The sequence below is a fragment of the Chinchilla lanigera genome, unplaced genomic scaffold (genome assembly GCF_000276665.1).
Source record: "Chinchilla lanigera isolate Chin_1 unplaced genomic scaffold, ChiLan1.0 scaffold00023, whole genome shotgun sequence".
Taxonomy (NCBI): domain Eukaryota; kingdom Metazoa; phylum Chordata; class Mammalia; order Rodentia; family Chinchillidae; genus Chinchilla; species Chinchilla lanigera.
The window spans coordinates 14,883,426-14,909,359 of record NW_004955424.1 but is presented as its reverse complement, the minus strand read 5'-3'; the positions used below and the strand labels follow the sequence as shown (position 1 = coordinate 14,909,359).

At 38.7% G+C, this 25,934-nt stretch overlaps 1 protein-coding gene and 1 non-coding gene across 9 annotated transcripts in view; both read right to left on the bottom strand.

The window, feature by feature from the left end:
- Positions 1-21,638, bottom strand: part of Tia1 (TIA1 cytotoxic granule-associated RNA binding protein) — a 33,123-nt gene extending 11,485 nt beyond the window's left edge. The window contains exons 1-7 of one of the 8 annotated variants that reach the window (XM_005385623.2): positions 21,348-21,631; positions 19,700-19,802; positions 8,094-8,196; positions 3,373-3,471; positions 2,427-2,481; positions 2,222-2,254; positions 907-994 (exon numbers count right to left, since the gene is read on the bottom strand). In XM_005385623.2, coding sequence (XP_005385680.1) covers positions 907-994; positions 2,222-2,254; positions 2,427-2,481; positions 3,373-3,471; positions 8,094-8,111 — 293 coding nt within the window. In that variant the 5' untranslated portion in view covers positions 8,112-8,196; positions 19,700-19,802; positions 21,348-21,631. Of the gene's footprint in view, positions 1-906; positions 995-2,221; positions 2,255-2,426; positions 2,482-3,372; positions 3,472-8,093; positions 8,197-19,699; positions 19,803-21,347 lie in introns of all 8 variants that reach the window. The other 7 variants (XR_001234178.1, XM_005385619.2, XM_005385618.2 and 4 more) reach the window with 7 other exon arrangements.
- Positions 21,639-21,923: 285 nt separating this feature from the next.
- Trnag-ccc lies at positions 21,924-21,994 on the bottom strand. The gene has a single exon. It is a non-coding gene; the product is annotated as a tRNA-Gly (tRNA).
- Between the last annotated feature and the right edge of the window lie 3,940 nt (positions 21,995-25,934).

Genomic DNA, 25,934 nt, shown 5'->3' with positions numbered 1-25,934 from the left:
AAGCCCCAGTCTTGTGACTGCCTTTAAAACTGGCCACTCTTTAGTCACTATGCATTTTCGTCTTCTTACCAATGAACTACAACTCTTCAAGTGAAAACTCCTAAAACTCATCACCATTGCTACTGGCATTTACTTTCCAGTTTCCTCACCTCCCAGTTTTTGCTGTTGGTCTATTCAACCCGAACCACGTTCTTTTTACTACTCTTCTAGCTAAAACAATAAAAAACAACCAGAAACCCTAAAAAAAAAATTGTTTTCTAAATTCAACAATTACTCCTAAGAAAGTATTACAAAAAGCTAGTTATTCTCTTTCTAATATGGCATGCTTTTCAAAATATTAGAGTTCTTCTATGATGAATGCTACCTTGAATAAAGATATTTAGAAAGGACCTAAAATGTGTGATTAATATCAAATGCAAGCAAGATAGTGCTTTACAAAACCTGTAAGGCACTATTTTGTTAACATTAAAAAAAGACAAAAACTGGGAAATAACATTTAACAAATGCTTTTTTTGTTAAAGTTTTTTTGTTGTTAAATTAACACAAAATGCATGGTATCATAGAAGTGCCCAAACAATTGCTTAGTCAAAGCACAAGTTACTAAAGATTACTATCAAGATAGCAAAATGATCTATATAAGAAACTATAACATGTACAGTAACAAATGTCTCTTAAAAACTAATGCTAGTGGAAAAGGGATTTTAAAATAAGTGAAGATTAGAGATTTATTCATTAATGGTAAAATACTCTTTTCCTATTAACATCTTGAATGATCTCTAAACACTTTAATACACTATGTTCAAGAGTTAAAATGAGTATCCCAAATTCACAACATAACTATTTTCAAATTACTTTACATAAAATTGTTTCTAATTATGAGTATTTTATTTATCTTCTGTTACTTACGATATTCTTCCAAATGGTGCAAAAGCTGCTTTTATATCTTCAGTTGTAATTTCTGGACTGAGATCACCAACAAAGACATGGAAATGATCTTATAAGGGGATAAAAGGGGAAGTGAAAAGAAAAATAGAACGTTAGAATTTGGAAAATACTATAATCTATCCAATAAAGTATTCTTAAAATAATTTATAGATTATAATATAAAGCATAAATAAAACACTATACTATCTGTATAAAAATCCTATTAATTTTAAACATAAATCAAGGTAACAATACAGGAAAGATTCTTCTAAAAAGACTGATACAGCTAACTGAAAACTCATAGTTACATTTCTATTTATAGTCAATTATACTAGTCTAAGAGAATAAACTAATATATAACAAATTTCAGTTCTGCAAAAAAATTAAAGAGTTACCGATCTAATAGTAATTATTTACTTTTATTCATTTTACCACTATATTAAGGCTTTACAAATTAAAATGAAATAGTGGTACTGTGAGTTCTGTAGACTAGATTTGCCTCAGTTAAGACAATTTACTGAAGCTAGCTACATGATCTACTTGGTTTAACCATATTTTGTGAAGAACAATCAAAGAAATACCTTGCATTGCAACAGTTTGATGTTAAAGTATTTTGACAGTTTTCTCAAAAGCCAACAGTTTTGGTTGCCCAGACATTACACCATTCAGTTTATGTGAATCCATGTGCAAGTGAACTAAGACTGAAGGCAACAGAATGAACAACAGTAATCCCTTCACTTCACATCAGAACCATTAAAAAGCACTGGAAAGAAATAATCACCCCATATGTGACTTTTTTTTAAAGACAACACTCAAAAAAGAAACACTTAAAAATGCAAAATGTTGGACAAACATTTTTAAAGGAATATATATATAGATATATATGTATCTATATATATATCAATCTTGACAAAGTATATTTGGAAAGAAAGGTTACCCCTATTTGGCAGGCCTTCAGCAACATACTGGGCTACTCTTTGGGGAACAGTTTTAGGAGCAACTTGAGCACTTGGAAGATCTGGTGACCTCAAGGAAGCAGAGTATCTTGCCCTTTCGCTGGTGAAAGTATTTCTAGGAAATCAGCTGCTACACCAAGGGGTACTAACTAGCACTACAGTAGTGGACAAGCCACATTTCATGAACAACAGGAAATAGGGGGAAAATACTGCCAAAGAGACAAATAGAAATATTATCTCCTCCCTCCCACCTCCCCCCAATATCAAACAAAAAAACTTCAGGTGGTTAGTGAATAGCCTTTGCAAGAGATTTCATTTTATGTTTAAGAAGATACAATTACCTTGTGAACGCTGTGTGCTGACAACGGTACTACCTGATGACAAAGATTAGATTTGTTCTTAAATTTATTAACACAAACACATCAAATCATATCTTAGGATAACGATCAAAATATTACTGCAAACATGTATGATGTTTATATGCTTTACAATAAAACTACAGGGTATAATAAACACAAATGTTCAAAGGGTACAAAATATACTTACTGCTTGTATCTTTCTTTTGACTGCTGGGGGTTGTTGCCCAATTCACTTTGACTTCCTAAAAGAAAATTTATGCATTTATACTCCATAACAATAAAAGTTTTTTGTTGTTATTTTTTGGTATAGGGAATTGAACTCAGGACCTTGTGCTTGCCAGGCAGGCACTGCGTCACTGAGCTATATCTCCCCGGTCCTTGTAATAATAAAAGTTCAAAATAAGGTTTTTATCTATGAAGACATAGAAAAGGTATTATTTTATGATTAAACAATCAGAGGGATACCAGTTCTGGTCAAAGTTCTAACTACCTTTGGAACCTACATTTACACAAATCCCTCTGACACTGTACTAGGGATGAACCAAAGCATTGCTTGTAATAGGCAAGGGCTCTACCGATGAACAATGTGCCTGGCTTGAAATATCCTCATCTTTATACATCTCTATTTATGTTCAAATAACCTTTTTTACCAAAGGAACCAAAAGATTTTCCCTTTATTATTACCCATTAACATCCAACGTTGCTAGATGTTTCATCCAAGCTTGAGTTATGTGAACAATATTTTTTTATCATGTGAACTTATGTATACCTACAATGTACCAATAAATTTAAAAAAAAAAAAGATCATGTGCAAGGAACCAGAGAGAATGCAAATATAAACACAGGCCTCTTTGCTTCTAAAAGCTTTACCCTACCTTTAAATATGAAATGTGAATACGTAATCAACCTTTTGCTATAAAGTGAATATAATGCTTTTTGTTGGAGATAGGGTCTTGCCATGTAGTCTAGACTGGCCTCTAATACACAGGAATCCTCCTGCCTCAATCCTCTGTGGGCTGAAGATTACAGGTGTGCACCACCACACCCAACAATATAAGGCTTCTAAAAAGAGAATCAAACCATAAACAATTTAAAAATTTCCAGACAAGTCACCTTTCATTACGACAGCTTACCTTACCCATTATCTTCCGCCCATTCATAGCAGCTAGTGCTGCAGCTGCATGGCGATGTTCATGAAACTCCACAAAACAGTACGGATCATTTCCAGCTGTCTGTTGGAAAAGGGATACAAAAGTCAATTTTAAGCTTTATTCTTCGATTATCTTTTTTTTTTTTTCTTTTTTGGATACCAGGAATCGAACTCAGGACCTTGCACTTGCCAGACAGGCGCTTATGCCGCTGAGCTAAAGCCCTGGCCCTCTTCGATTATCTTAAAATTATGTATAGAGATTTTAAAACCAAGTTTTATATACTTCAGTTATCAGGTCACAGAGAATGATTTATACCACAAGCAAACTTTTACATAAAAAAGGAAACATTAAAAAAAGGGGGGGCGGGCTGGGGATATAGCTCAGTGGCATAGGTGGTCTGGCAAGCCTGAGGTCATGAGTTCGATTCCCAGTGCAAAAAAAAAAGGGATTCAGTTTAGGTGTGTAGTGCTTGCCCCCCATGCACAAGGCCCTAGGTTCACTCCCTATTATTGCCCCCCCCCCCGCAAGTAAGCACTTAAGAGCAAACTATATAGAAAGCTATCTTCTTCAGCCAGGTATGGTGGCACATGCATGTAATCCCAGCCCATGGGAGGCTGAGGCAGGAGGATCACAAGTTCAAACCCAGTTTGGCAACTAAGACTTGCTCTAAAATTTAAAATAAAAATAAGTAAAAAGGCTAGGGACATAGTTTAGTGTGATCTCCAGTACCACAAAAGTATCAAAAACTTTTAATATAAGTTATCTTCTTTGACAGGTTATGCTATGCTACTATAATTTAGTAATAATATCTAGCTATAAATATAATATTTATATTTTATACAAATACAGATATAGTATTTGTATTTTCTCCCCACCATAATATAATTATTTCTTCAAGCTACATAGTTCTGAAGGCTTAAACCAGGGATAGTGACACCTGCCTGTAATCCCAGCACTTGGGAGGCTGAGGCAGGAGGATCACTGTGAGCTTGAAGCCAACCTGGGCTACCTAGCCTTAAGGCCTTGTCTCAAAACAACAAAAAAAAGTTTTTGTTTTAACATTTTATTATTTTTGGTGTGTGTTGTGTGTGTGTGTGTGCGCGTATGAGAGAGAGAGACAGACAGACAGGCAGACATGGGGGTCTCTCTATGTAGTTCAGACTGGCCTTAAACTCATCATGATCCTCCTGCCTCAGCTTCTGCAGTGCTGGGCTTATAGGTGTGCACCATCACAACCAGTGACATTTTATGATTTTTTTCTATACCCCACTTGTTACTTTTTATTGCTACAAAAGCATGTATCTCCTTGCTACTTCTAACTTCTTGAGTAGCAGAAAACTTTAGCCAACCTTTTTCAACCTGTTTGAAAATACTGTGGAGCCTAAAGTTCTCTGGCAGGTAAACCTTTAGAGAAGATTTTATAATGTGTTCTTTTTTTTAGAGAGACAGGGTCTTTCTTTGTAGTTGAGGCTGGCCTTGAGCCCATCTGAGCCTCCCCAGTGCTGGAATTATAGGTGTGTGTCATCACACCTGGTTTACAATGTGGACTTTCTGACACAATTTTTTTTTATCTGATCAGAAGCTTTTAAAAAAAATTTCTCATCAGTGATATAGCTCAGTGGCACAGCACCTGCCTGGCAAGCACAATGTCCTGAGTTCGAGTTCCAGTACCAAAAAAAATTTCCCCTTCTCTTTTCATAGTTGGGATTATGTTAATAAAACCTGGATGGGTTAGTTTTTCTTGGGGTCCTCAAAATCAAACCCAAGGCCTTATGTAGGCAAATTTTCTACCACTGAGCTGTTCTCCCAACCTAAACCTTTACAACGTTTTATTATAAATTAAAGCAGAAAAACCCATATTTTATATCCATCGGTACAAAATACCAAATAACTCTTATATTGGGATTACATATTACCTCGTTTTACACAATTAAAAGAGTATAAAAATGATATAATTCAAGTTGTATGATGCCACAAAGCTGTGATTCTGGCACTCTGAGAGGCTGAAATAAGAGGGCTATACACAGAGCCCTGACTGAGCAATTTAGTGACTTAGTGAAACCCTGTGTCAAAATATATAATTTTAAAAACAATGGCCAGTGGCATACGCCTGTAATCCCAGCACTCGGGAGGCTGAGGCAGGAGGATCGTTGCAAGTTCGAGACCAGCCTGGGCTACAAAGTGAGCTCAAGGTCAGCCTGAACTGCACAGCGAGACCCTGTCTCAAAAAGACAATAAATAAATAAATAAATAAATAAACAAAAACAGCTGTTGATCCCATCTATACAATTACATGACTATGCGGCAAGACAAGATAGGCTTGACAATATTTCACATCCAGAAAAGCTAACTTTTGAAGTAAAAAGAAACTAACAATACACACATATTATCAGCTTTTCTATTCAGGAGTATCATGATTTTACCCAGGCAAATATACAGCTAGAGAGGGAGAACAGCAGCACAAACACTAACGGAGATTTACACTCGGACAGACCAGTGAGGCCTACATGCCTGCTCTGCTGTACTTCCTTGTCCACGAACATTTTCGTTACAAGGCTGCTACTGAGCATTCATGACAGTGCACTAAAGCGACTGGCAATAGCAAGGAGTGCGAGTGTCACTGATGGGCAAGACCTAGATCAAGGAAGACTGGTTTTAACTTCCCTACTTTCCCAAATGTTTTCCCCCTGAGTTTTCTTATGCTTTCAGAGACCTCCCCTTTTTTGAAAAGTCAGGGGGGAGTTGGGGGGGTCCCTGGGGAATGAACACTGAGCTACATCCCCAGTTTTTGTGGTTTTTTTTTTTGAAACGGTCTTGCTATATATAGTTCAGGTTGGCCTCAAACTCTTGATTAGCCTAGGCTGAACTTGAACTCTGGGCATTCCTCCTCCCCCAGCTTCCCAAAAACTGTGATTATGGGCATGCACCAGTCTGTAATCCTATCTTTTTTTTTTTGAGACAGGGTCTCGCTCTGCAGTTCAGGATGGGCTTGAGCTCACTTTGTAGCCCAGGCTGGTTTCAAACTTGCAAGGATCCTCCTGCCTCAGCCTCCCAAGTGCTGGGATTACACGAGTGCACCATCACGCCCAGCCCTATCTTTATTTTGAGACAGAGTCTTGCTAAGTCACTAAGTTACCCAAACTGGATTGCTATTTCCAATCCTTCTACTTCAACCTCCTTGAGTATTGGGATTACAGGCATGTGCCACTGTGTCTGGCTGGTCTCACAGAGATCTTTTCTCTTTTATCCAGCTCTGCTCTTTTTTTTTGGCACCAGGAATTGAACTCAGGACCTCGCTCTTGCCAGGCAGGTGCTGTGCCACTGAGCTGTAACCCCAGCCCTCTCTTTTATCCAAAAACACAGCAATATTAAACATGATAGAAGGTAAACACAAAAGCAGCTGTTGATCCCATCTACATAATTAGATGACTATGCAGCAAGACAAGATAGGCTTGACAATATTTCACATCTAAGATAACTTGGCTAATTATTATTATTATTTTTGGTAGTATAGGGTCTCACTTAATTGCCATCTGGACTTGATCTCACTATCCTGCCTCCAACTCCCATATAATTGGAATACTAAAGGTGTGCACCAGCATGCTTGACTAAATTTTTTTTTTTTGTCTTTTCTATACAGGGTCTCGCTATGCAGTTCAGGTTGGCCTTGAGCTCACTTTGTAGCCCAGGCTGGTCTCGAACTCGCAATGATCCTCCTGCCTCAGCCTCCTGAGTGCTGTGATTACAGACATATGCCACCACAACTGGCTTAAACAATTATTTTTTAAAACACTAACTTAAAAAAGTTAAATTGGAATTTTTCTGGAGAAAAGAAAACCAGAAAGAAAATAATTTTTCTTGTTTTTTTCTTTTTCCTTTTTGGTTGTATTGGGGACTGAAGCCAGGGCATTCACACTGAGCTACACTACTAACCCTTTTTATTTTGGGACAAGTTGTCATTAAGCCACCCAAGTGGGACTCAAACTTGTGACCCTCCTATGTCAGCTTTCCAAGTGCTGGGATAACAGGCAGGTGGCCACTATGCCTAGCTAGAAACACCAGAAGTTGTTTTTTTTTTTTTTGGTCTTTTTGACACAGGGTCTCCCTATGCAGTTCAGGCTGGCCTTGAGCTCACTCTGTAGCCCAGGCTGGCCTCGAACTCGCAACAATCCTCCTGCCTCAGCCTCCAGAGTGCTGGGTTACAGGTGTGCACTACCACAACTGGCTTCAGAAGCTTTATAAGAAGGAAAGACCACAGCATAAAAGGACTTCTTTCCAAAAAAATAAATAAGTAAATAAAATAAAAAAACTATCTACACACACAATTATAAATTTAACGTATTTCTTATACATTAAGGTCTGATGGATAGAAACTGTCTAAGCAAGAAAAACTTAATTCATGACCCTCAAAAATACAGTTAAAAACATTTTCACTGCATAAAATGTGTATTTATACCCATTTCCCAATATAATTGTTGTAACAGATTTTTAATCAGCTGTACACAAGATAAGTAATTCTGATACCTCAATTGCATCTGCTATAAAAATGACTGCTTCTAGTCTCTTTAGCTAAAAAAATTAAATTTAGTTGACAAAAAACTCATTAAATTCACTAAAATTCTGACAAATTTAGATATAAACTAAGAAATCCTAGAATGAATGGCTCTAATATATCTAAAAAGAAAGTTAACTAAGTAAAATACCCTTACATCCATAATCATTTTGCAGTTTTTACATGGTCCAATCTGACTAAAGAGCTGGAGAATTAGTGCTTCTGTCACATCTCTGGAAAGGTTACCGACATATCTGAAATAGAAAGAAAAGCAGTTTACTAATTCAGATTTGCTGCTTTTTATTACTGGTTTTAAAGGTGCTTACTGGTAAATAAATTCTGGGAGCATGAATCTTTTCCTTAAAACTACAGCATTTATAAAAGTTTGTCAACACTTTAAAATCTTTCAAATAGATATAAAACATATTATTTGCAAACATATTAGACACTGCTAATAGAGGAAAAGCTAATGTACAAGTATATGCTTGTGTATTTTAGTCAAGATTTTTAAAACTACACCTACTGCCTGTTTACATATCTAGACTTACCTTAGGAAGACACAATTTTATTTTATTTTATTTTTTGAACCAGGAATTGAACTCATGAACTTGCGCTTGCCAGGCAGGTGCTTGTGCCACTGAGCTGTATCACCAGCCTGAAGACACAATTTTAAAATTCAAATGAGGGGCTGGAGATATAGCTCAGTGGCACAAGTACCTGCCTAGCAACTACAAGGTTCTGAGTTTGATTCCCAGTACCAAAAAAAACAAACAAAAAACAACAAACCCACCTAAAAGTGAATTTTTTTTTTTTTCCTTTCCGTTTTTTGAGACAGCATCTCACTATGTAGCTCAGGCTGGCCTCAAACTTGGGTGATCCTCCTGCTTCTGCCTCTTAAGTGCTGGGATTACAAGCATGCACCACCACACCCAGCTATAAATGAATCATTATTCTTTAGAATATTTTATATACTCAATCTTGCAAAGCACTATAATTATTTCCATTTCTGTATTATTACTGAGAACTTTAATTTTTTTTTTTCCCTAGTACCAGGAATCAAACTAGCGACCTTGCACTTGCTGGGCAGGCACTGTGCCGCTGAGCTAAATCCCCAGCGAGAACATCAACTTTCTAATTTCAATTCATCTGATATGATTTCATAACACTGTCCGATTTATGCAGACTTCGGTAATGCAATGAACGAATTTTTGTGTGTGTGTGAGACACAGGCAGATTTATCAGGCAGGGTATGGAGAGAAAATAGGGAAGAGACTTCAGCTTGAGGAACTGAAGGGGAACCCAATGGACAAACTTAAAAAAAAAAAAATCACAAGAAGCCAGGTGTGGGGGTGCATGCCTGTAATCCCAGCACTCAGGAGGATGAGGCAGGAGGATCCTTGTGAATTCAAGGCCGGCCTGGGCTACAAAGTGAGCTCAAGGGCAGCCTGAACTGCATAGCAAGACCTTGTCTCAAAAAAACAAAACAAAACAAAAAATCATGAGCAAATTGCTTCTCAGGTGTGGCAGATGCTCACAGAAGATGGGATATCTTGCTGGGGATTTAGCTCAGTGGCACAGCACCTGCCTGGTAAGCATGAGGTCCTGATTTCGATTCCTGGTGCAAAAAAAATCCAAAGAGAGAGAAATCTTTTACTTCACCCAGAGTGAAAGAGGATACAGTACAAAGATGCCAGATAATCTGAGTTGCTGAGTAACTAAATTAATATAAATAGTGCATTACAAGTCAACGTGATTGAGATGAACTTTATTTGAAGGGCTTATAATCTTTAAAACAGGACTTTCAAATGACAACCTCTAGGCATGTTACAAAGTTAAGAAAATTATCACTTCTGAAATCACAGCGTAGTCTCCCAATAACTAGTGTCTCATTGTTCTGTCAGGTAACCTTCACAGAACTTGATGAATGGTATAAACTCTCTCCCCAGAAAAATAAACATCTGTATATGTTCACAAAGTATAGATTCAATTTCTTCTTTCTACTGTTCAACAAACACGTATCAGATGCTTACTATAAAGCCACTGTAGTAGGTTAGTTGGTAAAGGGAGAAGTGTTGAATCTTAAGAAACAATAAACAATATTTATTTATTTATTTATTTTTGTCTTTTTGAGACAGAGTCTCACCATGCAGTTCAGGCTGGCCTTGAGCTCCCTTTGTAGCCCAGGCTGGTCTTGAACTCACAACGATCCTCCTGCCTCAGCCTCCTCAGTGCTGGGATTACAGGTGTGCTAATAAATAATATTTAAAGATCAGAGAGAATAATGGTACTGTACTTCAGAGAAAGCAACAGGAACATTTACTCAACCACAATTTGTCAGCATTGGAGTTTACTATTACATTAAGGTCATCTGAAAACCAGTAAAGGTTAAAAATGAAGTATGTATCTTGCCTTTCTAGTGGGAACTCCCTAACAGTGCGATCTAACGGCCTCTGTTAACGAGAAAAAGCTCTCCTTCACAGAAGAGTGTTAGCTAATAAATATACAAGGACAGTAGGAACAATATATAAGCCCTAGTGGGTTGACTTACGTTAAAAGTTGGTGCAGAAATGTCTATTGACAGGGTATTAAAATTTTTTTTGAGGAGAGGGTACCAGGAATCGAACTCAGGACCTCAATCCTGCCAGGCAAGCACTGCACCACTGAGCTAAATCTCCGGCGCAGGGTATTAAAATTATCACACATTTAACTCATTGCAAAGGGAAAATCCCACCTTCAAAATGAGAGTGGTAGCTGTTATTATTACTACGAAGCAATCAAATTTTAAATTACTTTACAGATGGGAAATGAGAAATTATAGAATACTAATTACAGTTTTACCAATAAAGTATTCACATAAAAAGTCTAACCTAAATTTAATCAAGCTTAAAATTAGATTTAAGTTTATAGGATATTAGGCATACAAAAACAATTACAGAAATCCAGATGTGGACTTTTGTAAGACACTTTGATCATTTCAAGAAATTGTCCTGAGTGAGATGTGGTGGCACATGCATGTAAACCCAGCACTCTGGGAGGCAGAGGCAGGAGGATTACAAGTTCCAGTCCAGCCTCAAAATAAAAAACAAAAATGAGTTGGGATGTACATGAGTGCAAAGGCCTTGGGTTCAATCCTCAGTGCTGCAGAAACAAACACACACATAAATAAATTAAATTAATTGAATCCTGGGCCTAGGGTGAAGTTCAACATACTTAACATGGGTTTAATCCCCAAGCACAAGAGTAAAAGCAAATAGAACAAAACTAACCCTCAAATAATACCACTGTCCTAATTAAAAACAAAAATAAGTAAGATATTCTTGAGTAAGATACCTAAAATTTGTACTGACAAACACTATGTAGAATCCTTGACTGGATCATAGTTAAAGGAAAAAGGGCTCGGTCTTGCATAGCGCTTATTAATAAATATACCAGGAATGAGAGAGAGAAAATTATTAAAACACCACAAAGCTAGGCAAGGTGGCTCACACCTATAATGTGAGCACATGAGGAGGCAGAGGCAGGAGGACCAAGTTCCAGCTCAGCTTGGGATCTCAAAATAAATAAAAAAAGTCAGGTTTGGTGGTACATGCCTCTAATCCCAACTTTGGGAGTCTGAGGATCAGAATGAGTTCAACTCCGGCCTGGTCTGCACAATGAGTTTATGACCAGCTTGAATTATACAGTGAGACCTGGTCTCAAAAAACAGGCAGGGGGAAAGTGATGCGCAAAGGCCCTGAGTTCAATCCCCACTATGACACACACAAAAAAGCATTTATTATGTTTTCAACAAATAACATGGAGGTTTCAGCCTATAATCTAATTCTTTCCATATATTTTCTTCTACGAAATATAGCTTAATTCTTTTTTTGTTTGTTTGTTTGAGACAGGGTCTTGCTATGCAGTCCAGGCTGGCCTTAAACTTGGGATGACTTTCCTGCCTCAGCCTCCCAAGTATTGGGATTATAGGTCTGTACTGCCATGCCCAGCCAATTCTTCTCTTCTTGAATAAGAGTTGGCTTTAGAGACTTCAAACCAACAGACTATACTAAGGAAAAAGCAGTCACTATATAGGGCAAAACAGTACCCTTCAAATATATCAAGGTCATGAAATCTCTCCTTAGGTTTCAAAGTAGAATAGAGACATGACAATTAAATGTAACGTGGTATCCTGCATTGGATCCTGGAATAGAAAAGTATTAAACGTGGGAAAGTTGGGGAAGATGGAATAAAGCCTGTTTACAATATTGTACCAGTATCAAGTTCTTTTTTTAAAGGAAATATAGTGAGACAGTGTTTTGTTACGTTGCTCAGTCTGGTCAGAAATTCTGGAGCTCAAATATCACTACGCTGAGCAATCTGTGCTTTTTAAAGCCTTCTCCATGGAGTCTGTGCCCAGGATTACCTGTATCTCTGACCTAGCCTCAGCCTCCTGAGGGCTGGGGTTAAAGGCAAGTGACACCAAAAGGTCCAAAGTCAATTTTTTATTTTTGGTAACTGTACCATGGTTGTATAAGATCTTAACACTTAGAAGTTGGTTGAAGACTCTGCGAGAGAATTGTGCTAGCTCAGTTCTCTGTGTTTTGTGTACACAAATCTGTGTCTATTCTTACCAACTTTTGTCCCTATAAGAAATTCCCAGCCAAGCATGGTGACTTATGCCTATAATCCCAGCAAGCTAGGACACTAAGGCAGGAAGGTCACAAATTGAAGCCCAGCCTGGGCAACTAAGTGAGACTGTGTCTTAAAAATGGGATTGGCGAAAAAAAAAAACACGAGATGAGGATATAGATATAGCTTAGGGCAGGTCCATAGTTTAAAACAGGGAAGGAGAGGAGGGAAGGAGGGAAGGAGAGAAGTACATTGTGTCAGTTTGTTGGTGCATGCTTTTAATCCCAGCACTAGGGAGGCCAAGTCAGAAGCAGGAGGATCTCAAATTCAACACCATCCTGGACTCTATAGTAAGACCCTGTCTCAAAAACCAAACACACAAAAGAAATAGTCTGCTATTGCCTTTACATTTATTCATTTAACGGGGCTTGCTATAGTCTATGAGCTCTTAAAACCTTTATCAATGAACTCTACATGCAACTATAGGCTCTTTGGAGGACACTGTACACAAAACTATCTCAACACTGGATATCACTGCAGTAACTACAAATAACATATACAGTACAACAGCTTTACATTAAAGAAATCAAGACGACAAAACCTTATTTTTCCTTGCGCAAATAAACAAACATGGGGACTGAACCCAGCACACGAATATTCTCGTTTTTACCTCAAATTTTTATAAACTTTCTTTTTTTCTTTTTGAGATAAGGTTTCATTATGTAGTACAGGCTGGCCTTGAACTGAGACAATCCTCCTGCCTCAGCCTCCCCGAGTGCTGGGATTACAGGTGTGAGCCACCAGGCCCAGCTATAAACATCTTAATGTTACTTTTCAAGTCTATTTGCTAAATAAATACTAGTTTGAGATAGCCGCTCCCAAAATATAAAATCTACATTCTTTTTATACCTAAGATACTTTCAATGGAAAAGTAAACTAGTTTCTTATACTCTATAAAAATGTTTTACAGTTTACAGTTATATTTTTACACATAAATGTTTTAGTTTTTCCACTTTGTCATACTATTCTGTTTCTGAGGCTAAACAATTTCCTATTTGAGGTACAGATCTAAGTTTTATGCATCATGGTTTCTTTCCTTTTGGATCCCTTTCTATTTTAAGAGAAATTATCACCCTGAAAATGCCAAGTAGGTTTGTTTGTTTGTTTTCTGTCTTTTTGAGACAGGGTCTTGCTATGCAGCCCAGGCTACCCTTGAACTGGCAGCAATCCTCCTGCCTCAGCCTCCTGAGTGCTGGGATTACAGGCATGCGCCACTACACCCGGCATGTGCCAAGTAGGTTTTGTAGGCCTCCCTGAGCAAAAGTATGTGCACCTGATGCAAGCTAGGTCAGAGATACCAGTAATCCTGGGCACAGACTCCATGGAGAAGGCTTTAAAAAGCACAGATTGCTCAGCATAGTGATACATGTCTGCACTCTCTGCTACTTGGGAGATGGAGGCAAGAGGACCCCATGTTCAAGGCGAACCTGGGCAACTCAGTAAAACCTGAAACCTAAAATAAAATCTGAAAAAAGGGCTGGTGTGGTGGTGCATGCCTATAATCTCAGCACTCGGGAGGCTGAGGTAGGGGGATCTCTGTGAGTTCGAGGCCAGCCTGGGCTACAAAGTGAACTCAAGGCCAGCCTGAATTGCATAGGCAGACCCTGTCTCAAAAAGACAATCAATCAATCAATAGGCCAGCCTGAACTGCATAGGGAGACCCTGTCTCAAAAAGACAATCAATCAATCAATCAATCAATCCAATCTCTTTGGGGACAGAGCCTCATGTTCAGTGTCAAGGGAAGCTGTGGCAGCTCACCCTCAGTAAATGTGGTTGCAGCGTCCTTCTTGGGATAGTCTGCAGGGTGATTATGATCAGGACCTAAATACTGTGATGCAAAATCACGTGATACTCTCTTTTCTTAAACATCTTCTAGTCAAGTTCTACGACTTTCCTGAAAATTCTGAGAGCCTAATGTATTTTTAATAAACTCTTTTTATGCTTATTTTCCTTGATACTTGTTTTTATCTCCTGCTATAAAAACTTGTACTGGACCAGATTTTCTGTCAAGATGTCTATTACAGGGCTGGGGATATAGCTAGGCAGCACAGAACCTGCCCGGCAAGCGCAAGGTCCTGAGTTTGATTCCCAGTACAAAAAAAAAAAAAAAAAAAAGATGTCTACTACACTATCAAACAAAAGTGTAGTTTCATTATATTTAATTTTTATTTTTCAAATGCCTAATTTTTTTGATGAAGATTATTTGGTGGGGGGCAGTACTGGGAATTGAATCCAAGCCTTCGCAAATTTTTTTTTACATTTTGAGAGGAGGTTTCACTAACTTTCCTAGGATGACATAGCATTTGAAATCCTCCTACCTCAACCTCCCAAGCAGCTGGGATTACAGTGTGTGCCATCACGCCCAGCTCTGAAGTATCTTTTTAGCTATTCCATGGATACTTCGTTAACAGCAAGGATAGGAGTATCCTATACTGGCATTTACTGTCACACATCTGACATCATGGAGAAGTGCAAAAACAGAAGTAGAAGAGAATCAACTAGTGACAGTGAACAAGAAAATGTTTTGTGTTGTTAAAACAAAATATGTGACATTGCCTAGACCAAACATCAAGGTATTGGTATCTGATGAGACCCCCGGCTACATCACAATACACTGGAGAAGTGAAAAATGAGGCAACCATATACAGAAGAGACCTAGCATGTGGGTTGGTCTTCTTTTAATAATCAGTCTTGCAAGAACTACTTGATCCCTTACCAAGGTAGTACCCCCATGACCTCCCCACTTTTTAGCAGGTCCATCTCCTACAGTTTCCACCACATCTTTATTTATTTATTTATTTTTGGTACCGGGAATCAAACTCAGGACCTTGTGCTTGCCAGGCAAGTGCTTGGGCCGCTGAGCTATATCCCCGGCCCCAAGTTTCCACCACATCTTAACACTGCCACGCCAGGACCAAGCTCCTAGGACACATACACTCAAACAAGAGCATGTCTTCTTTGGGCAAGTGGCTACATAAACTATACGTTGGCTAATACTGTATCTGGAACTGGGAGTGCAGCTCAATGGAAGAGCACAGTGCTTAGTAGCTTAGCACTCATAAACACTTGGGTCTGATTCCCTGCACTACTTGTAAATAATAGTAATAATGTATCAATGCCATCTGCTTACTGGGAAGAACTGTATTATGCTTATATATGAGAATACTCTTGTTCTTAGAAAATAAGCAGTATTTAAGCTTAAAATGTCATGTCTTCAAATAAATCATATGCTTCAGCCCCCAAAACAAAATAAGGCAAATCTGGCTAATATACTATTTTTATAGCTTTTCTATAATTTTTAATTTTTCAAAATAAGTAATATCTGAGAAGTGAGATTCAGCAGAAAAATCATCAGTGCTACTAGTAAAAACATGACAGCTCTAAAAGAAATAGAATTTCAGGTCTCCTTAATACTTTTTTTAAGTCTTAGGGTGGGGAGTAGTGGCATGTGCCTATTTTTTGTGTTTTTTTGAGTCACAGTCTTGCTATGTAGCCCAAGCTGACCATGAATTTATGGCAATTCTCGGCCTCTGCCTCCTGAGTGCTAGGATTACAGGTATGGGCTACCATGCCTGGCTCTAGTACCTCTTTCATTGGTAGTTAACACACAAATATGTTTGAACAAATGTATCTAATACTGTAACTGTGGATCTCAGGGGCTATCCATGCTCAAGACTTTTTTTTACTTCTATTTTGCAACAAGCTTTTTGTTTTGTTTTGTTGAAATGGGGTCTCACTATGTAGTTCAGACTGGTCTTGGACTCCTGGAGATCCTGAGTGCTCACATATGCCACCATGCCTGGCTCAACCAACTAACACTTTGGGTAACTAATATTATATATTTGTAAGTAGACTCACTGATTGTTTATGCCATTGTCACATGATACATTCGATCTACTGGTAATTCCTATTGCTAGATTTTTCAAAACATATTCAAAATCCAACCTTTTTTTTTTTTTTTGGTTTTTTTTTTTTTTTTGTCTTTTTTTCAGACAAGGTCTCACTATGCAATTTAGGCTGGTTTTGAACTCACTTTGTAGCCCAGGTTGGCCTCGAACTCACAGCAATCCTCCTGCCTCAGCCTCTGGAGTGCTGGGATTACACGCATGCGCCACCACACCCAGGAAAAATCCAACCGTTTCTTATCACTTCTACCAGTACTGAGTTATAAGTCACCCTTCTGTCCTTCGCCTGGATTGGCTTCCTTCTATTTGATTTTTGTCCTTTTAATGGTTAAGAAATATTATATCACTCCTGTTTATGGGTTTTATCATCCTTCAAATAAAAGACATAGTCCCTGGGGCCATGTATGAGCCGGCCTTATCTCCTGTTGAACCCTGCACTCCCATTTTAATCAATCTACTCTTCACTCTCTCAGGCTATCCAATAAGCATGGCAAATAAGCATGGGCCACTGGCTCTTTTAAGAAACCTTCTCCGGGCTGAGAATTTAGCTCAGCGACACAGCGCCTGCCTGTCAAGCGCAAGGTTGTCAGTTCGATTCCTGGTACCAGAAAAAAAAAACAAAAAAACAACAAACCAAAAAAAAGAAAGCTTCTCTCTCAACTACATTAACGGCTCTCCTTTTAGTGTCACTTATCAAAGAGTGACTTTACTATTCTTTATAATGTCCACCCCATTCTCCCTACTGGTTTTACTTTGCTCCATAGCACTTGTCAACATCTGACATAATTATTAACGTAAGTTCTTAAATGACTTGTTGTACAAACTTGTATCACCAGTTCCAAGAACAATGATACCCACGAGATATGCTCTCAAAAATTGCCAAATGATTTTTTTTTTTTTTTGTCTTTTTGAGACAGGGTCTTGCTATGCAGTTCAGACTGGCCTTGAGCTCACTTTGTAGCCCAGGCTGGTCTCGAACTCGCAATGATCCTCCTACCTCAGCCTCTGGAGTGCTGGGATTACAGGTGTGCGCCACCATACCCAGACTGAAAGATTGTAATGTTGCCTTTTTTTGCACTGCTGGGGATTGAACCCAGGGATGATCTACCACAGGGCTACAGACCCAGCCCTTTTCATTTTTGAGAGTCTCGCTAGGTTGTCCAGGCTGGCCTTGAACTTGTAATCCTCCTTACCTCAGCCTCCTGCATAGGATTATAGGTATGAACCACTGCTTCTAGCTTGCATACCAATAGTTATTTGGAAACATTGTAAGTATTATCCAACAATTAAATATTTCACTTAAGTTAACTTTTTTTTTTTTTTAGTTAACATTATTTTTAGCCTTCTTCCCTAGCAATCCAATTTCCCGTTAAGAATGAATAGTCACAGCCGGGCGTGGTGGCGCACACCTGTAATGCCAGCACTTGCGAGGCTGGGGCAGGAGGATCCTTACGAGTTTGAGACCAGCCTGAGCTACAAAATGAGCTCAAGGACAGCCTGAACTGCATAGCGAGACCCTGCCTCAAAAAAAAAAAAGACCAAAAAAACATGAACAGTCACATTCAACTCAACACAAAAAAGATGCTATTTCATACAGATTACAAGGCCAAAGGCATTTGGAGAGGAGATGGGGTGGATAGTAAGATGAAATATACACAGGGTGATGGAAAGGTAAGGCTTATATTAGTATACAACTATTATTCAGCTGGAGCCTTTAAAGTTGCTCTGTAATTTACAGACCTACATTCTTAGCAAACAAGAAAGTTCACAATAACCATATAGTTCTCTCTTTTTTTTCATATAGTTATCTCTAAAAAGAATATTCACATATTTTGTTTTTTGAGACAGGATCTCACTATGTAGTCCAGGATGGCCTCAAATTCACAGCGACCTTTCTGCCTCAGCCTCCCAAGTGCTGGATTACAGACATGCACTACTGGTCTTACATGCATTTGAGAGTAACTACACTAAGATGCCTGGGTCTGAGGGAATTAACGTCCATCAGCTAACACCAACAACGTTTTTTTTTCAGTTTAGTGTGCAGCTTTTAATTCACAAATCACATGTTTTTAAAGTGACCAAGGCCAAATCATATTCACTATACACATTTTTATTTTTTCATTTAGACAATTTCAAGTTTGTACATGAGAATAGTAAGTATACATTACCCATCCACTCACTACAAATGTTTGAACTTAATAACTATCTTGAACACTCTTCAAAATAATCTTGAAGAATATACATACATACTTTTATAATGGTAGCAAAGTTTTATCAAAGATAGGAAAACAAATAGGCTGAGTTTGGCCAAGTAAAAGTAAGGAAAGCAGTATTACCCTAAAGTGTAAGAGCGGCCACCATGGAAAAGTAAACGGTAGCCTTGAAGTATAAACTTTAAGAAAATTTTCTTACAATGTTCCTGAAGTATTAACTACAAGAAGCTGAACACTGCCAATCTCTAACTGAACAAGGTGCTACTGAACACTGAGATGCGGCAAATCTGCTTTGAGCAATTAGGAAAACAAGTGATGCTAAAATTCAGACTATTTTATTCTCAACACTGAGTAAAATCTCGTTTTCACTGCACGAATTGTACCAGATTTTTAAACAAATTTATTGATCACTTATCACAAACCAGACACTGTGCTATGCACAAATTAAAAGCCTCTGACTTTCAGAGCCACTAAAGCACACAAGAGTAAAAATACTGCCGAGAAAACCTAAAAGAGACTGGAACCTATCCTCAATCAAGATGGGCCTGACTGTAAGAATGGGGGTTTGGGTTGAGGGACCGAAACAGGTAATCCAGATCATGGAGTACTTTAGGGAGGAAAAAAAACCCCCAAAAACCCAAAAAACAAAACAACCCAAAAACTTAAATGGGGTGTTTTAGTAAGGGGTACGAGGCAAAATTATTCACAGTGTTGAGTTAAAAGCCAAGGACAGTAGAGTTTCAAGATAAAGATCAAAAAGGTGTATGACTGTGGGTTAGTCAAACTCTGACCTTAACTTTTCCTTGGCTACAAATTCGAAGAGTTTTAATGAGAAGTAAATGAGCATGTGGAGTACTTAACATAGAGCCTAGCACATACAAAGCATTCAGTAACTATGAATGAACAAAACTCCATTATTTTCCCTGCCAAAAGTTAGTCCTTTTTCTCCAATGTAGTACTAGTTAACTACCTGCTTTTGTAGACTGGCCTGAGAATGTTGAGTTGTCTTCATTATCTGATATTCTCAAATCAATGTACTAAAAAGTTAAGTTCCCAGATATTTCTAGCAGTTTCTGAAATTACAAAATAAGAATTTTAAATGTAAAGACATTTTAAAATGAGTAGGACTTAACCGAATATGCTGCTATCACACCGCTAGCTATGCTGCAAGTGGAAAAAATGTTTTCGTAAACATCATGAATTTAAGTTTCTTAGGGAATAATCATCTAAAGATACAATCTTTCCAAAAACAAAGGTCATGCTTTAATCGCTGCGTCCTTATTAAAAAGATACTCAAAGGTAACAGATTATCAAATAAACCAGCAAAAATATTTAAAGTGCTAAGAAAATAAGGTCAGCTACAATTTCCATATACATTAGAAATATTAACTTAAAATTGAAAAGAAAACCTTTTGGCGATGAAAAAAACACACGTACTTCAGAACTTTAATATCTACAGAACTACAAAAAGAAAACTGAAATTGCATTTTTAATGCACTGAGTCTCCAAACTGCCAATATTTCAAGAATAAAAAAAAAAAAAAGAAAGAAAAACAAAAGCCAGGTCAATGTTAACTGTGTGAGAGGACATTAAATCTGTTTCACTTTACCATCTGTCCGCAGTCCGTAACAAACGTTATGTTGCAAATTTCAAATACACAAAAGAATAAAATTTAAAAGCAAATAAAAACACGTTCAGGCCCCCCTTTTTTCTCCTTTTGCGAGAAATGCAACAAAGGGAAGATCATCTAATAACACAGTACCACTTTGAAAAACAAAGAATGTGGTTGGGGAGTCTGCCCGACAAAGACACCCCTCGCTCAGATTATTTAATTAACACGACTAAAAGTCCTTAAGACGTGGTTAAATACGTTAAGTAAGGTTATGTATCAACTGTTGCTTCGTGCGAACTGCTTGATCAGCAACTCGTCAATCGAAAGAGCAGTAGGCGACTATAAACCCGTATTAAATCCACTTCCCCTCAGTACATTTATTCCTCCGGGCGAGATTTCATTTTTAAGGAGCAGTTTGAAAATCCTTGGGGCGTCCGGTTAGGCTTTTTGGTCGAGGGTCGGGGGTGCTACAGAAGGAAAGCCAAGGAGAGGATAGAGAGAGATGTCTGGCTTTTTTCCAGCTGGCAAATACGAGAGTAAAGTTTACCTTGGTCTCAAGGGGCAAAAAAAAAAAAAAAAAATCCTACCAACGCAAAGAAAACGAAAGGAAGGGTTTCAGGAGGAAATCAAGTGAAAATGAAGGCTAGAACTAAAGAGAGGTGCGCGGGGGACTGAGAGCAGGGGACAAAAAGCAGCTCCGCCGTGTTCTAAAAAATGGTCTGAATGAAAAAGTCTTTTCTGCAGGTCTGGGGCGCTGAGAGCCCGCGGCGCGGCCGAGGCCGCAGCGGGGCAGCCGCGGCGCGGGGTCAACTCGGAGGGCGCCGCGCTCCCTCCGTCTGTCCGCTCGGCCCGGGTCTCGGCTCTAAGCTTCCAGCTGTGTGTTAAGGAGAGGAACCACCGTATCGCGGCGTCCACGGAGAACAATAGGCTGGGGAGCGGCGCAGGGCCGAGGCCTCCCTCCGGGACGACCACCATCCCGCCTCCCTCACTGCTGCTCCAGACTCACAGAGTCTTGGGCATCTCGTCCTCCATGGCTGCTGCTGTTGCGGCGGCGCCTCTGGGTCCAGCTCCCTTCCTTTCACTACCTCCCAAATCGTTGGAGCGGTTATGGCTGAGGAGTAGCGGGATTTCGCGGCTGACCGGAGGTTACTCCGCCTTCCTCGTCGGCGGCAATCACACCTAAACGCCCGGCCCAGCGCGAACAATGAAGCCCCGCTCCAAGATGGCGGCCAGCCGGGAGCCTGGGAGCAGCCAGCGAAGTGACCCGGGCCGCGCAGGCGCAGAATAACCTTGTGTTTAACCTCGCGGCCGCCAGGCTACGCCTCGATCCATAGGTTCACTTGTTGCGCAGCCGCTCTTCCTCTCGATGCTGGGACGGCTCAGACGGCGCAGGCGCGAAGTTAACTGTTTCAAGACCTGGTGTAAAGTTCTCGCGGCTGCAGACCGAAATGTTTCAATAATGAGTTATGATGAAATAGAAATATGCAGAGGAATTGGGAACCCAAACATGCCCAGGGAAAAAAAAGATTTAAGATTCCTCAAATAAAACTCAGGATAAGTGTGAAGAGGCAAGAAGTCAAATTGCGCCGCCCGGGAATCGAACCCGGGTCGCAAGAATGGGAATCTTGCATGATACCACTACACCAGCGGCGCTGTTGAAAGTGGAGCTCGCTACAGGTTCTTAGGAGTACACATACGTACACGTTCTTGCTTGAGGGTGAAATTTATATTTATTTATTCATTATTAACAGTTTATAATCTATTATTTTTCATTCTTGTAAGAAAGGATTTGTCTTCCCAATGGAACTGAATGAAGCGTTTAGGTTTTTCTGTACGGAAAAATCTCTATTTTATTTTATTTTTATTTAAAAAAGGGTTTCAGTAAGAAGAATCTACCTTGGTGCTAACCAATTTTTTTGAGAGCTGGAAAAATATTATCAGACACTGGATTTTTCTTTAAATTTGTATTTCTTTGGTGTGCTGAATGTACACTGAAAAGCGTTTAAGCAATAGTTATTATTGCAAATTGGTTACAAGAGTTTTAAATCAATCAGGGGATATCTAAACTTTAGCTCTTTCTTAGGAGACAGAATTAGGGTTCTGAAAGGTGGGTCAGTACAGTCACTGTGCGTTTCATACTGCATTTAATAAAATATGTGAAATACGTATTTTTAAATTTTTTATTTATTTCATTTTTGGGGCTCGTTTTTTGAGAAAGGTCTCACAATGTAGTGCAAGCTGGTCTTGAACTCATGAAGATCCTCCTGCCTCAGCTTCCTGAGTGATGGGACTATAGGCACGCCCCACCACACTTGGCTAAATAGATATTTTTAAACATAGGAGAATTTATACATTCAAAGGCATGATGTCCTCCACAGAATAGTTCCTTTAAACTGTGATCTATTTTGGATTTTCATTTTTGGAATTGTCATTAGAATCCGTTGCACATTCTTCTAATTGTATGAAAAGATATCAGTTATTAGTTTTTTGAGGATAAGACAAATGTTAATAGTATATAATATTTTAATACCTTTTTGATACACCCAGTTAAAGTGATTTTTAGTTTATTCGGAGCTTTTCTAACATCAATCAATTTTAGAACATGTTCATCCCACAAGTGAATTTTTTATCAATTAGCTGTCACTCCATTTCCTGTCCCATCTCAATCCCAGCCCACTAATCTTCCTTACCCTGTAGATTTGCTTCTTCTGGACAGTTCATATAAGTGGAACCATACAGTCTGTAGTTCCTTGAAACTGGTTTCTTTCACTTAGCATTGTGCCTTTAAGATGCATCTACGTTATAGCACCTATCAGTACTTCGTACATTTTTATTGTCAAATAAAATGCCATTATATGGCATTTTATTTTTTTAAATTTTTATATTTATTTATTTTTCTTTTTTTAGAAAAGTATTTTAACTAAAATAATTTTAGTACAGGTCTGCAGTATACAACGCAGACATTCATTGTGGGGAATTGTTACATGTACATAACACGTAATTTTTTCCTGCTTTAAATTTTTTTTGCTTGCATCATATTTGTCTTTATCAAGTTAATTGTAATAAGTACAGATTAACAGCCATAAAACACACTAGACAATTATACTACCCCAAGGTACACTTTTAGATATGTTGGCTATGCAGGAGTACAATTTTTTCCCTCTTTACCTATTGTCTCTTATTTTGCACTTTATGTGTTGGGTTTCTCATATAAGAGAAACTGTGCTATAGATAAGCTTGTATGTCTGATTTAGTTCATTAATGGTAGAATCTCAAGGTGCATCTGTTTTTCTACAAATGAATCAAGCTTAACTTTCAAGAGAGAGTAGTATTCCATTGTGCTGGGAGTTCCTGGAGTTGTTTCTGCATCCTCTATTCTAGGGATGGTGTTCCTTTTAGAGATTGAGTGCGCAAACTACAACCCAAAACCCACTTACATTTCTTTATCCATCATCGGTGACGGACACATCGGCTACTTCCAAGATTTACCTAATACAGTTTGTGCTGCTCTAAACATAGGTATGCATGTGTTACTCCCATACAATGTCTTTAAGTCTTTCAGGAAGGCGAATGAGTAGGGAAAATGGAATTTCCATTTTCAGTCTTTTGAGGAATGTCCATACTTACTCAGTTTAAACTTCTACCAACAAAGCTTCTACCCCATAGCCTCTCCAGCATTTGTAGCTGGCTAACTTAAAGATAGTCATTCTTTATGGAGTAAGATGGAATTTCAGTGCTGCCTCTCTTGAATTGTCAGTGATGTTAAATAGTTTTTCATATTTATTGACCATTTGTACAACATAGAAGTGTCTGTCCGTTGAAAATGCCCATTTTTAGTTAAGGTTTTAAATGGGGGGGGGTGTTGTTGGAGACCACTACAAAGTGGCTCTGAGCAGGATTTAGTATTAACCAATTGGCTTTCTGTGTTCACTTGTGAATCTGTCCAAGGCCTAGGCTCCTTATCTGGAAATGGCGGACTCATAGTAAGTGAGCCTCTGTGAGTCACTGATCCCTACTAGAACCTGTAGTGGTGGGTGAAGCCAGTAAACCTCAAAGGACAAAATAAGATCACAGCCAAGGACACCTGGGTCAGATCTCAACTAGATGAAGACTATAGCCTCAGGCATCTCATTCTTCAGTGGATTAATTTCATACCTTACTTAGAGAAGTCCTTGAGTGATTCTGAGCTTCTTGAGTACTCCCCTCCCTTCTGATAACTGAATAAATATGGGCGACCCAGAGAAGGTCGTGGTCTTAGCCCAGAGAGAATTTTGAATTATGTGAGAGGGCTTTGATCCTGCTGGGGCCCTGAAATCATTCCATTTGCCTATTTTTATCGAGCCTTTGCCATACACTTATTCAGGAGATCGCAGACCTGATCAACCGTCAATAACTAAGGGATATTATTATTCCCATGGGGGGGGTAATCTTTTTTGAGTTTTATATATATACTTTAGATCTTACTTCTTTGTCTGATGAGTACCTGGCAAATTTTTTTCCCATTCTGTAGGTTGTCTCTTTACCCTGTTGATGATTTCCTATGCTTTGCACAGCTTTTTAAATTGACATGATCCCATTTGTTGATTCTTGGTGTTATTTCTTACGCAACTGGGGTTCTGTTCAGAAAGTCTTTATCTACACCTATCTCTTCAAGAGTTTTATTTATGTCTTCCAGTAGAGTGTTTCTTTTTTAATATTTAGATCTTTGGTCCATCTTGTTTCAGAGGAGGGTGAGAGATACTGGTCTAGGTTCAATCTGCATGTGGATAACTAGTTTCCCCAGCACTATGTCTTAAATAGGCTGTCTTTCTCCCACTGAAAGTATTTGCCAGTTTGTCTAAGACAAGGTAGCTGGGTGTTCTGGAGTTGTTTCTGTACCCTCTTTGCAGTGATGGTGAACCTTTTAGACACTGGGTGCCCAGACTTCAACCCAAAACCTGCTTATCATGAAGTGCCAATAACTGAATTAAACCCAAATACTAATGTTTTAGTTTAGAAAGAAAAATTCATACATCAACATCATTCATCTTAAAAGAAAAATATAATCACAGAGTTCTGAATGATGTAACTTCTTATTGAAAGGTAAGTTTGCATGTGGTGTGCTTTTTGTGCAGTTACCCAATGCCCAGTTGCAGAGGTGATGTGGGGCATCTTGGTTTATGTGCTGACTGAGGGTTCTTCATGCCCACTGCAGGCCGTGTGCCATAAATTCACCATCAGTGCTCTATCCTGTTCCATCCACAAGTCTGTTGTTCATGTATGTGTGTGTGTGTTTGCTAACACCATACTGTTTTTATCACAGTGGCTTTGTAGCCAGGAATTGTGATGTTGCCTGCCTTGCTATATTTATTTTTGAGACGGGTTCTCCCTAGGTAGTCCAGGCTGGCTTCAAACTCCTGGCAATCCTCTAACCTCAGCCTTAAGTGCTAGGATTACAGGTGTGCACCACTATGCCTGGCTCTATGTGGCATTTTTTTAAGCTTCTTTTTTTCTTTTTTCTTTTTTGCAGTGCTGGGAATTGAACCGATACCCTTGAGCTGAACTACATCCCAAGCCCCTACATAAGTAACTTAGGTTTTTTTTTTTTTTTTTT